This window comes from Grammomys surdaster, unplaced genomic scaffold, assembly GCF_004785775.1.
Source record: "Grammomys surdaster isolate TR1022 unplaced genomic scaffold, NIH_TR_1.0 213, whole genome shotgun sequence".
NCBI classification, from domain to species: Eukaryota; Metazoa; Chordata; class Mammalia; order Rodentia; family Muridae; genus Grammomys; species Grammomys surdaster.
The window spans coordinates 1,832,996-1,847,559 of NW_021604658.1; the positions used below are offsets into that span (position 1 = coordinate 1,832,996).

Consider the following 14,564-nt stretch of genomic DNA (forward strand, 5'->3'; position numbering starts at 1 on the left):
CGTGTCATATCAAGCTTAAAATTCCTATTATAACTTTTATTGTTTTATCAATTTTATACTTAGAAAAACAATGCATCTGTGTCCATAATTACAAAATAATATTATTTTTAGAAAGAGAATGTTTACAAGCCTAGCTTCTTGTTTGTCTGTCTGTTTGTTTGTTTGTTTTTCTAGACAGGGTTTCCCTGGCTGTCCTGGAACTAACTCTGTAGACCAAGCTGGCCTCAAACTTGCAGAGATCTGCCTGCCTCTACCTCCGAAACACTGGTATTAAAGGCATGCGCCACTACCGTCTGGCAGCATATTTTATTTTATTTTATTTTATTTAAACATTTTACAATTTAAATAAGAATTTAACAGCCAGGCAGTGGTGGCACACACCTTTAACTCCAGCATTTTGGGAGGCAGAAGTCAGCCTGGTCTACAGAGTGAGTTCCAGGACAGCCAGAGATACACAGAGAAACCCTGTCTCAAAAAACAAAAAAAGAATTTAAAAGTAAGTGCTAATAAGTTCTTATTTCATTTACAAGATTTATGGACTCAACTTTATTCAATACAAAACTTGTAAAACACACAACATAAAAATTATATGTCACAGATGATATTTAAAATACGGAGACAATCACATAAACAGTTCATATCATTATTTATCAGCTGCAAAAGCACCAAAAAGCAAAAGTGTGGCTGTAGAGGTTTCCCATTCAACCTTCAAGAATAAAACACACCTAAACAGGACTTTGTTGCTTATCTACTTAGCAAGAAAAATAACTGTATGGAAGATGAAATCTTTTGAGACTCCTGCAGAATTTTTAAAGCAAAAAATACAAGAACACAGGGAGGGTAGTCTATGCCTGTAAACCCTGCTCTCAGGAGATGAGATAGGTCAAGGCAAGCCTCAGCTACACAATGAGTTGGAAGAAGCCAGTCTGACCTATGACAGACCCTGTCTCAAAACAAAACATTTACTATCAGAAAGAATTAAAATAACTTGAAATAAAAAAAAAAAACAACTTAAATTTAAGCTGGTAGACAACTCTGAGAGAAATGCACCACCATAAAGATTACCTCGGCAACTTTAGGAGGTACTCCATCCCCAAGCACTTCCCTGATGAAGCAGTGCTGACTCATGTAATAGGAGAGTCCACAGGTCCTCTTGAAGGCATCTTTGAGTCGTTTCAACTCAACATCTGTAACTACAAATCAGAAATAGAAGATGAGTAAAAAACCAGAAACAAAAAGGGCTTTCAAAACTCAGCTCCTCACAGTCAGATGAAGGCACACACTAATAATCCCAGTACTTGGAGGCTGAGAGAAGAATGGAGTCTGAGGCCAACTTGCGCTACATGGAATGTCTTTTATTTAAAAAAAAAAGGGGGGGGGTGGGGGGCAGGAGTAAGCACAGGGCATACACCTTTAATCCCAGAGGCAAGGGAATCTTGAGTTTGAAGCCAGCCTGGTCTACACAATGAGTTTCAGAAAAGCTAGAGCTACACAGAGAAACTCTGCCTCAAAAACAAAACAAAAAACAATAAAAATAAGTTTAAAAAAAAAAAAAGAGGGTGGAAGGGAGATGCCTCAGAATTTAAGAGCACTGTCTTATATTCTGTAGGTCCTGAGTTCAATTCCCAGAAACCACATGGTGCCCCACATAATTATCTATAATTCCAGTCCCAGAGGATACTCATACACATAAAATTTTATTTTAAATAAGACAAAACTTTAAAATACACATAGAAACCTCAAGCCAGGGAAAGCAAAAACTAGCATATATTTCAAACATACAGGTAAGCTAAATGGCATTAGATTCTGGTATTGATGCTTTTGGGCATCAACATACACATTTCCTTTGTAAGAAGAGTGTATTATTTAAACAGTCTCCAATTTAGATTCTTGCTATTTCACACATACACAAAAAAATTATAAGCAGATGACACTAAAAATTTAAAATTGGGGGGATGGAAAGATGGCTCAATGGTTAAGAACATATAAAGGTTTCTAGTATCTTGTCAGGTGACTCATAACCATCTGTAAATCTAGCTCTGGGGAGAGCCAATATATTTGATCTACTTAAACACCTGTACTCACATGCACAAACTCACACACATAACATTTTTTTAAAATTATTTTAATCTAATTATGAATATATTATATATTAATATATTATTTATAAGTGTATAACGAATATTTATTCAGAACCAAGATAAAAAGTTAAAGAGTATTGCTAAGCAATCAAGAAGAAGTTCAGATCCCAGAACCTATATACAAACACTTTTGTAACCTCAGTACTACAGTGGATAGAACAAGAGGATCACGGGCTTGCTGGCTAGAAAAATGTGAGGTCCAGGTTCAGTGAGACCTCATAGCAAAGTAAGTAGGAAGTGAGAGAAAAGGACATTTGACACTCTCCTCTGGCACACACAGAGGTAAGCATTCCTCAATTCAAAATGGCATGTTTCGGGAGGTGTAAGATAAAATGGGGCGGCAACAGGCATATACTACATGCACACACATTTCTACTTATCTATCTCTCTGTCTGTCTGTCCGTCTGTCTATCTAAATTACGCATCCTATTGCTTTAGGCATTTAAGACATCTTTCACTTTATACAATAACCGGTCTAAACAAAGAAAGAAGGGCAAGTGAGATAGTTTATTGGGTAAAGTGTTTGCTGCAAAAGCCTGGTAACCTTAGTTAGATCTCTGCAATAATGCAAATAAAGGTAGAAAATCAACTCCACATGGTTGTCCTCTAACCTTGACACAAGATGTGGGGCACAGGCTGCATGCCAACACATATCATGCACTGGCACTGTCTTTGTTTGGTTTCTCTTACTTTGATAAAATACCATGGCCAAAAGGAACATGAAGAAGGGGTTCAAGGTTTACACTGCATCATCAAAGTAGGCCAGGACAGGAACTCAAGGCAGGAAACCTTGGGGGCAAGGACTGAGGCAGAAGAACTCAGTTTACTGGCTTGCCAACCATGGGTTGCTTGGTTTTTATAAAACTCAGGACCACCTGCTCACGGTAACACCATTCACATAGTTTGCTGGGCCCTCCATATCAATCATTAATCAAAAAATTTGCCCACAGGCTTGCCCACAAGCCAATCTAACGAAAGCACTTTCTGAAATTAATTTCCTCTTCCTAGATGACCCTAGTTTGAATCAAGTTGACAAAAAAATTAAGGAGCACACAAACAGAAGTAATAAAATTAATTAATTAAAAGAGAAATGAGTAACAGTTTCAAAAAATGGCTGCCTTTGGCTCAAGTTGGAAGAAACTAAGAAGACTTCTGGATGCAGAAGAGGACTGCATTATTTTTTAAAGGTGAAGCCATGTAAAAGAGTCAAGAGCATGCCAAACAGAGGGAACATTTTACATTAATGTGTGGAATTTATACCATATGCCACTATGGCAACATAAGGCAGACTTAAGCAAAGGAGAAGGAAGAACCGGAAGAAGAAAGGAGGAAGAGGAGAAAAGGAGGCAGGGAGATAGTGTCTACAACTATGAAGATCAAGTTTATTCTACCAAGAGGGAGGGATACAACTTAGACAAACTCTAAGGCAACTGCAAACAAGCCATGAAGTGCAGAACTTTCACTCTGAGACAGTGCAGAAGAGAGTAAAAAGCAGACCATTATTAGAAGAGGAAACAGAAAAGTCAGTATACTTAATAAAAGGCAACTCTATGAAAGACCTATTATAACTTTGAGAAATTACATTAGTTTTTTAATTTCTTGAGCATAAATAAAGCTTAGAAAGGTTTGTTGGGAGTCCTTGGCATAGAGATAACTAAAACACTGGGTAAAAAACATAAAACTGAGGCTGGAGAGATGGCTCAGCAGTTAAGAGCACTGACTGCTCTTCCAGAGGTCCTGAGTTCAATTCCCAGCAACCACATGGTGGCTCACAGCCATCTGTAATGGGCTCCAATGCCCTCTTCTAGTGTGTCTGCATACAACTGTAGTGTACTCACAAAAAAAAAAAAAATAAATCTTTAAAAAAAAAAAGAAACCATAAAACTGAAAGAAACCAAAGTTTACATGTCTAAAAAGGAGGAAATAAAAAGAATGGCAAAGAAAACTGGTGATGAAAAGGACAGCAAACCTAAAAACATGTTCTCCAAAGGCCAGCAAGAAGTTCCTGATAATCAGCCCCAAGGCAGAAATGGCTAGCAAGATAAAGAAGGAAAGGGCCTGGCACAAAGCTAATCACTCAGTAAATGTTTGTCATATGCAGGGAGGGTTCCATGTTTAACAACATGTGGGGCAATGATTAAAAAAGAAAAAAAAACAATATAATTCAAATAGTTACCAAAATGCAGTTCATCAGAAACTGAATTTACTAACATCTACAATACGCCAACTCAGTATTTTGTTTTTAGATGTGAAAACAGAACACAGAAAAAAGCTCATCTCATTAAGTATAGTAACTAGAGAAAAAACTTTGCTACTAGAATTGTATTTCATCAAGATATCTAATTCATTAATGGCTTTACTAACAAATTAAGTTGCTTCTGATCTACTGGAGACAAAATAAATTAGAATATTATATTAGAATGTAATACTGCAATCTTCTATTATTGGTTAAAATATTGTTTGAAAAATTATTAACTTCTGTTCAAAAATTAGCATGCTTGTAATGGGACTATAGCTTACCAACAGATGAACATTCTGAAGGCCCTGGTTTCAATCCCCACTGTGTACTTATGACATCACACTGGTGAATAATAAACTTATTCACTAATAATGAAGAATAAAAGGTGTATGGAAACCTTTTAAAGTGTTTATCATAAGCAAACAATGTCCCATCAAAAGATCAAATAAATTATTGTGTGTACTCAAAATATTTTATAGACACTAAAATGCTGCCATAGATCCAAATTTATTGAAAATTATATTTTTATTTACTAAAAATAGTACACAAACATTTTATCAATCAGTAGACAAAAAGTACATAAAATGTTCATTGGTTTGGCAGGTATAGTGGTTTAATGCCAGCTCTCAGAAGGCAGAGGCAGGTGGATCTCTGTGAGTTTGAGGGCAGCCTGGTCTACACAGTTTAAGCCAGCCAGGAATATAAAACAAGACCCTGTTTCAACAAACAAACAAAGAAGCGTTCATTTCAGGACTGAGAAGGCAATTTTTAGGGCCTGGAATTCAGAATTTAAGTCTGCAATAGCTCTTGCCTAGCATGCATAAGACTGTAAGTTAGATTCCCAGCAGTGCCTGAAAACAAACACTGAAATAAAGGAAAGGAAAAAAAAGAGCAAAAGAAGAATATCAAAAAGAGAATTGCCAGGGTCTAGTGAGATGGTTCAGTATTTGCCACCAAGCCTGATGATCTGAGTTCAATCCCCAGGACCACATGGTAGAAGAAAAAGAAGTAATTCAATGAAGTTGTTCTCTAATCTCCACATGCAAACGACATGTGTGTACAACCCTTGCATTCCATGCATCATATATACACAAATAATAGTAACTAAATAAATAAAAATTCACTTTTGAAAAGAGGGAAGGAAAGCTGGGCAGTGGTGGCACACGCCTTTAATCCCAGCACTTGGGAGGCAGAAGCAGGCGGATTTCTGAGTTCGAGGCCAGCCTGGTCTACAGAGTGAGTTCCAGGACAGCCCGGGCTATACAGAGAAACTCTGTCTCGAAAAACCAAAAAAAAAAAAAAAGAGGGAAGGAGTCAGGGTTGGCTTGTTGAGTAAGAGCACTTGTTGCACAGGTATAAGGAACTCAAGTTGAATCTGCAGTACCCATGTAAAAAAGCCAGGCACAACTATCCATTGACTTGTATTTCCAGCACCAAGGTAAGGGAAGGAGCTGACAGGCTTGTTGGTTGTTAGTGGAGCTCTTCAGGTTCAATGAGTGTAACCCTATCTCTAGCTAACAAGATAGAAAGTGACAGAACAGAAAACCCAGATGTCTTCTTCTGGTCTCCTTGCATGTACACATGTACACACACAAACACACACACACCTGTCACAAGCTGTAAAGAACAGACTCATCATTGCTTTAGATTTGAACATGACTACTGTCTAAAGACAGTTAAGTCACATCACTGAGCACTCACAACACTAAATGAAAACTAACAGTCCATAAAATAATAAAGGAAATCTCCTTTCAAAAAATAAATTTTACAAGCTAGTATTGGCTCAGTGGTAGAGTAGTTATCTAGGACACACAAAAGCACTGAGTTCAGCTCTCAACACCATAAAACAAACAAAAAACTACCACAAGCAATTAACATTGCATGGAAGAAAGGAAGGGGTCACTGGTTTTAAAACTGTAGTAGTCTATGCTTTTAACCCCAGCACTCTGGAGGCAGAAGCAGGCAGATTTTCAAGGCCAGCCTGGTCTACATAATGAACTCCAGAACAGTCAAGGAAGGCTACATAGTAAGACCTTGTTTTTGTTTGTTTTTTCCTAAAGGCACTTCACAATTTTGTAGTCTAGCAATATCTGCTACAAAAGTTATTCAAGCCAGGCATGGTAGTGTATTCCTATCATCCCAGCACTGGCACTGGGGGATTAGGAGTTCAAGGCCATTCTAGGCCAAAGTGAAACCCTATCTAAGACTAAAAAAAAAAAAAAAAGAATAGGCAAATACATTTTGTCAAATCATAATTGGCAATAGTATGCTGGACACTATAGGAGCTACAAAGACAGATGTCAATAATCTGAGTCTTATTCCAAGTCAGCCACTGTTACGCCTTTATCTCTTTAGTCTACTAGTTCCCCTTTTCTTCACGCATGCATACATTGTGAAATGATCACAACTATTTCAATAGTTCTTTCCCCGCCACACAACTATAATCAATCACCTGATGAGTATTTAGAGAACTGATGTCCAACACCCCTCCCCCAACCAACCAATACAAAGTTCACACTTGAGAACTTCAAATTAGAGTTGCCAAAAGATTTTTTTTTTCACAAAACACATAATTTTACAGGAAATTTACAAGTTTGTGATGGGCTTCATTCATGCACAGCTATTCTGGGCAGTGGGTTGGACATGTTTGTTAGAAGAAGGACACTAGAGTTCTTTTTTTTTTTTTTTTTTTTTTTTTTTAAGGTTTTTCGAGACAGGGTTTCTCTGTGTAGCCCTGGCTGTCCTGGAACTCACTCTGTAGACCAGGCTGGCCTCGAACTCAGAAATCCTCCTGCCTCTGCCTCCCAAGTGCTGGGATTAAAGGCGTGCGCCACCACTGCTGGGCTGACACTAGAGTTCAAATGAATGATTATAACACAAGTTTATACAAAGTGATAAGGAACATAACAAATAAAAAGTGCAAAGGGAATACAGATGAAGAAATTATTATGAAAGAATCTTGGAAAATGGAAATTCACATGATAAAAAATTTTTAAAAATCAACAGAGAACAGCTTGGCCTCATCATGTACATCTGTAATCTCAGCACTAGGGAACCAGAGGCAGGAGTATCAAAGCAAGTTTGAGACCAGGCAGCACTAAGTAGCAAGATCCTATCAGAACAAACAAGCAAACACACAGAAAAAGAGACCTGAGAAATATGTCCAAAGGCAGGAAAGGAATAAATATACTTGGTAAGTTTGGGCTTTTAAAGAATTATTCTAGAAAAAAAAAAAGATGAAAGAAGTGTAATGAGTGTAAAACTTTTTCCTTTTTCATTTATTCTTCTTTTATATTTATATCCGAACCACAGTTTGTCCTCCTTCCTCTCTCTTCCCTGTCCCTTCCCACTAAAATTTTTTCAATAACTCTAGAATCTACTGAAAAACTAAATCTTATTTTAATGTTCTATTAAAATGTTTGATGCTCATATATATACAAAATATTCCATAATGGAAAAGTTGACATTTTGAAAAAGAAAGCCTACAGAGGTAAGCAATCCACTGCTTCTCTTTCTTTTCAATTTCTGGTAACAGAAGAAAATTCAATAGGGTTCCTGTTCAAGAACATGTTTCAAAAGAAAACAGAATGAAGGGAATCAAGGTTAAGAAATTTACCAAAGTTTTAAAAGATAAACAATGCACAGAAAATATTAAAACAAAAGATATGAAGAAAGCTGGGATAAGACACCAGTAATCCCAGCACTCTGGAGTCTAATACAAAGAATTCTGTGCTATAAGGAAGACCTGTTTCAAGAAAGAAATTGGAAGAACTTAGGAGATAGTTAAGTAGATAAAGTGCTTGCTGCACAAGCATAAGGGCCTAAGATTCTCCAGTTACCCACTTAAAAAAGCTGAATATCCCAGAACATTCTGCAGTACAAACTGTAGGTGGAAGGTTTTGTGACTGGTTTTGTCCCTCCACTTCAGGCCTTGCCTGACTACAGAAAGTGGCTGGTTCAGGCTGTGTTCCTCATTACTAGGAATCTTTGCTAGGGTTACTCTCATAGATTCCATGGAGTTTCCCTTGCACCTACCATAATTGTCGTCAAAGATCAGAGATTTCATCCAGCAACTGATGGGAGGAGATGCAGAGTCCCACAGCCAAAACATCAGTAGGAGGAAGAATAGGAAGAACCAGAGAGATCATGAATGCTGTAAGAACAGGGTCCACAGGATCAGCTGACTGAGACTCACGGGGGCTTGCAGAGATCAGGGAGCCTGTAGGGGGTCTGACCTAGGTCTTCTGCATGTATAGTATGGCTGAGTAGCTTGGTGTTCTTTCAGGGGCTCCTAACAGTGGGAGTGGGGCTGTCTCTGACTCTTTTGCCTGTTTGCAGACACTTCTCCTACTGGGGTTGCCTCTTCCTGACCTTGTTTGATGTACCTGGTCTTACTGAGGTTGGCTATTTGGTTGATGTTCCTGGGAGCCCCACTCTTATTTGAGGGAAGGCAGAGGTAGGGTAAATCTGGGGGAATGGGAAGATTGGAGGTGGAGAACTGAAGGGAGGGGAAGAGGGAGAAACTGCAGTTGGGATTTAAGATGAAAGAATAAAAGAAAAAAGTTGAACTTACAGTATGCACCTATAATCCCAGCACTGAGGGGCAGAAGTAGGAAATGGAGACAGGAATCCTGAGGTGTATATTCAGTGAGAAACCTTCTTTCAAAAAAGGTAGAGGGAGACTAGCTCTGTCCTCCAGATGTACACACACGTAAATGCAGATGCACTCACGTATATATATACACCATATATATACAAATAATAAAAGTAATTTTTTAAAATAAGAAAGGAACATAAAAATAAAATCAACATTTCACTGCTATCCACAGTTTAAAAAAAAATAGTGTCACCTCTTAAGTCACAAGGCTGGTCAGATTCAAGGACCATGAGAGAATGTCAAAGCTATATTATGAAGAAGCTACTTTTTGAAAATATGTCATATATATGAGTAGGAAATCTTCATATTGATAAATTATTATCATTATTTGGATTAGGTTTTCTTTTTCCATAGGTTCCTAAACAACTCATATAATTTCCTTTTACAAATCCCATCATGACAGCTTAGATATCTAAGCACTAAAGATAATGGTACTCTGCAAAACAGGAGTGCTACTGCAGAGGTCAGAGTAAGAAGAGTTAAACTGTTGGGGTGGTGGTTGTGCATGACTTTAATCCCAGCACTTGGAAGACAGAGGCAGGTGGATCTCTGTGAGTTTGAGGCAAGCCTGGTCTACAAAGTTCCAGGATGGCCAGGGCTACACAGAAAGACTCTGTCTGGGAAAAAACAAACAAACAAGCAAACAAACAAAAACCCAAAAACCAGCAATACAGAATTATATCTAGGCAGAGTTAGAGCTAAACTAAATATTTAAATTTCCATTCTGACACTTTTGGAAAGTACAAGACCAAGTAGCAGAATAGACACTGAACAAAACCATATAAACTGTGGCATCATCAAGAAAGATCAAATTCCTATCTGATCCATACCAAAAGGCACCATTTCAGGTATGGTATCAAATACAGCCTTAAAGAACAAGGGGGATGAGCAGGGATTGCAACCTATTTTTTCATCAAAAAAAGACACAAAACTTTCAATATCTAAGATTTACCCAAGAACAAAAAAAGGGAACACCAAAGCACAAGAATGAAAAGCCATCTTTAGATGATTTAGTGATCCAATGCTCTAGGTATATTCTATAGGATTAATGAAAAGGGAATCTTTTCCTGTACTTAATTAGTTCTATAATGAAGTATACTACTTAATAAGGCAACAAACAGCTATTTGTGGGAAAGAAAATGAAAGATAAAGAGAGTTAAGAGTTTTCTTATAATTTTTTAAACTATTTTTCATTTTATGTATATGAGTGTTTTGCTTGTATGTATGTTTGTTATATCTGTGCACCATGTATGTACCTGGTGTCAAAAGGTACCAGATCCCTAGAACAGTAGTAAACCACCATGTAAGTTCTAGGCATTGAATTTGGGTCTTCTGGAAAGGCAACAAATGCTCTGAACCACTGAGTCATTTCTCCACAGTCATAGGTTTTTATAGAAAGGGCAAAAGCACCATTTCAAAATAAAATAAAAAAAAAACATTTATAAAGAAAGCTATTATGGCTAAGGAGATGACTTAGTTGGTAAAATACTTGCTGTGTAAGCATGAGCCCTGAGTTCTGATCCCCACATCCACTTAAAATAGTTAGGAGGTCAGAGGCAAGAGATGGCTCAGGTGTTAAGAGCACCTGGCTGCTCTTTTGGCCCTGGTTCAATTTAAACCCCCATACAACTACTCACAACTATCTGTAACTCCAGTCTCAGAGGATCTACATCTTCTTTTTTACTGTAGTGCACAGATAGATGCAGACAAAACACTCATACACATAAAATAAAATAGGGCTCAGTTGGTAGAGTACTTCCCTAGCATTCATTAAGCCCCAGGTTCAATCCTTAGCACCCACCCACAACTGACAACAATCTGCCACTCAAGTTCCAGGGGACCCAATACCCTCTTCTGGCCTACAAGGGCACCAAACATGCAAGTGGTACACAGACAAACACACAAGCAAAGAATCCATGCACATAAAAACTAAAAAAGTAAATATTTGTTTGCTGTTGTTTTTGGTTTTTGAGACAGGGTTTCTCTGTGTAGTCCTTGTTATTCTGCAGCTCAGAGATCAGCCACCTTGGGCCTCCTGAGTTCTGGAATTAAAGGTGTGCACCACCAGCATCCAGCTAAAAATAAATTTTATAAATAAATAAATAATAAATAAATCTGCTTTTGTTTTTGAAAAAGTGTAAAAATGATCCACTAGTATTATACTCTAGTTAATATTTCAGAGCAAATCATCTGTAATTCAAAGCAGAAATTAAAGTATAGCAGTTTCTACAGCATTTGGCCTCAATGTTCAAAGATAGTGCTGTCAGGGTTGCTATATACTAGGAAACTCTGTACTAGGAAACTAAAAGTGGCTCTCTACTTGACAAATGAAGTTGTTCTTGGCTTTGCCACAGCACACATGGTTAGTGTAGACTGTAAATGGACTGTGGTTCCATATCTTCACCTCTCAGACCACCAGTATCTGTAATCAAAAGAAGCCGTGCCATCCTTACAGAGCATTACCACCCATCTGCCTCTATTTCTGTTCCCAGGCATCCTCTGAGTTTGTCTGTATTATATAAAAAACTGAACTAATCTAAAAGAAACGTTGGCTTCCTTGTTCCTGTTACAAAATTCTATTTAGTGTGTAAAAATGTGAAGAAAAAAATATAGACTGGGATCTTTGTGTCAGAAAAACCAAGCTATTTTGTCAATGAATCAAATAGTAATAGCAAACTTTAGGGCACAGATAGAGAAGCATTCAAGTTGTACAATTTTTTTTAACAGGAGTGACAGTTCTCATTCTGAAACATGTCAAATATGCTACTATAAAGTTAACTTAAAATAATTTCTGGGAAGATTGTGACTTTGAAAACTGCCTGTAAGAACAGACTATAAATCAAAAAAGACATAACTTAGTTAACAGTCACAGGAAATCTGCTGAATGCTTAGACACTAAAATAGAATTTTAAAAATATGACTGAAAAAAAATTCCCTTAAGTCTTCATTAGCTTCTCATATTTTCTGCAATACAACAAAATGACGATTTAACATGTTGATAAGTTTTCTAGGTTCTTGCTTCCAAAAGTTTCTCAAACCACACAATTTATCATTTTCTTAGTTCATAAACTTCTGAAGCTATCAGCAACATAACATTCATCAGTTCAGTGACATTCTATGTTTCCTAGTATCCTTACCTCCAGCAGAGAGGGAGAAAACAGTTAGTTAAAAGGCATCTAGTAGCTCAAATTCCTTTATAAATCTAACCAAAATATGAAAATAGTATGTGTTCAGTATCTTTAACCTATTGAACAGAATTAATAACAAGTTACACCTAACTTACCATTTTACTCTTTAAAAAGCATTTCAATCCAGGTGTCGTGGCCCATGCCTATAATCTCAGCTCTTGGGAACTAGAGGCAGGGGATCAAAAGTTCAAAATGCATCACCTTATTTGTGACAATTCTATCTTCATGATCTGACCACCTTCCAAAGTCTATGTCCTTAATGCCATCACTCAAAAATAAGGTTTCAACACATGAATTTTAGAGTAGACACACGCATTCAGAGCACAGGGCTCACTAAACCACTCATAGTTAACATTCAGGAATCTACACACATTTATTTCGTCCATTCTATTTCACTTTAAAGAGAAGTCTTTCACAACATAATAAAAAACAACAAATTTACCCTAAACTTGTCTTCCTCATTAACTTCACTGTCAACTAAGATCCTTGTCAGAAAAGCCCAATGGTTCTGATAAGATATACAGATATATAAACCACATAGTTTTGTAAAGAAAACTACAAAGGACAATGCATACATACTGTTCTGGGGAGCAGGGGAACAGGGTCTCACTATGTAGCCTCAGCTGTCTCTGGCTTCTTAGTGCTGGGATTAAAGGTGCATATCAACACACTCAGCCAGATATGTATCTCCATCAATGCCTCTGGAAAGAGGTTTTAATTTTTTACACTGAACTAGCTGAACCCAAACTTTTCAAACTAAAAGTTAATTCCTTATACCTAATTTTAGTCTGGCAATCATGAAATGTTCCCTATAATTTTCAGAATTCACAGAAAATCTTTGTTGACAGAATAATATAGTTAATAACCTTAGAACAAATTCATAAAATTTAAATGCAACATAAAAGTATGTATCAGTCAAATACAATATATTAATGAAATGTGGAATTATTCTTTCCATGCAAAATAGAAATAACTAGAATTTAAAAGCATCTTCCTTGGAAAACTGATGAAAGCAAAGTATATACTGCTGGGATTTGGTGGCGCACACCTTGATTCCCAGCACTCAAGAGGCAGAGGCAGGCAGACCTCTGTGAGTTCCGTGCCAGCCTGGTCTACAGAGTAAGTTCCAGGACAGCAAGCTACACAGAGAAACCCTGTCAAAAACAAACAAAACCAGAGAAATCCTGTCTGAAAACAAGCAATCAATCAGGGAGGGAGGGAGGGAGGGAGGGAAGGAGGGAAAGGAAGGAAAGAAAGCATACACTTCTCATATCTCAACACTATTTCTGAAATATTCAACAGCATTATTTCAGAAGAAATAATATTGGAAAACTGATGTCTCTGCAACCACTACATCTAGTATTTGACAGAAAAAGGTGGCTTATTTCTATTAATGGTAGCAATATAAAATTTCTTTTAAAACTATGTAATAACCAATATATTGCTCCTTTTGATACCAAAAACCAATTTTGAAAGAATTATTTACACAGACAGGAGTCAGGTATCAGCAAGTCTGAATGAGTTAAGGAAATTCACACTGACACGGTCAAACTGAGCTCTTCTCGCTTTGGATGTGGCCATGAGAAAACTGTGATAACCAAGCTTTTGATTATTAAGTCCACACCAGCACTTGGTAGTAAATAAAAAAAGGATTCAATCTCACTTAAAGAAAATAAAAAGCTAGTCAATAATGAACCCCAGATTTAACTCTGTTTTTCCTTGTGTATGTGTGTACATGTAGCTGGTGTACATGCCTATTTGCCTGTTGTTACACATGTGGAGACCAGAGACATGTTGGGTGTCTTCTGATATTACTCTCTACCAGATATACTGAGGCAGGGTCACTTGCTATATACCCAGAGCTTACCAGTTTTAACTAGTCTAGGTAGTCAAACTGCCAAGGTATCTTCTCCTCAATAGGTGCTAGGGATTCAAACTGGTCTTCACGCTTGGGCACCAAGTGATTCACCACCACCACCACCACCCCGCCCCAGCCCCGAACCATTTCTCCAGCCTTGACAGCTTTTATTTCTTCCTTTCTGATCAAAAAATAGGGCTGGAGAGATGGCTCAGCACTTACAATCATTTATAACTCTTGCATATTCTTAGTTTGTAAGATTCTGACATGTAAAATTAAAACGAATATTTTCTGTGCTTTTACAAAGAAGAAATGTAATTTTGTTAAGATTTGTTAATAGTCTTTTATGATTCCCATTATCTACAATTCTGAAAGATGTACCAGCTAGTTTTATGTCAACTTGACACAAGTTTATGCAAACATACATAAATATGTGGTGGTGGTGGTGGTGGTGGTGGTGGTGGTGGTGGTGGTGGTGGTG

General features: G+C 37.3%; 1 protein-coding gene across 1 annotated transcript in view; it reads right to left on the reverse strand.

Annotated features, from left to right (window-relative positions):
* The window catches only part of Usp32 (ubiquitin specific peptidase 32), a 141,254-nt gene that overhangs the window by 106,703 nt on the left and 19,987 nt on the right, over window positions 1–14,564 (reverse strand). The window contains exon 2 of the mRNA XM_028772406.1: window positions 1,066–1,193. Within this exon, the coding sequence (XP_028628239.1) occupies window positions 1,066–1,193 (128 nt within the window). The remainder of the gene's footprint in view (window positions 1–1,065; window positions 1,194–14,564) is intronic.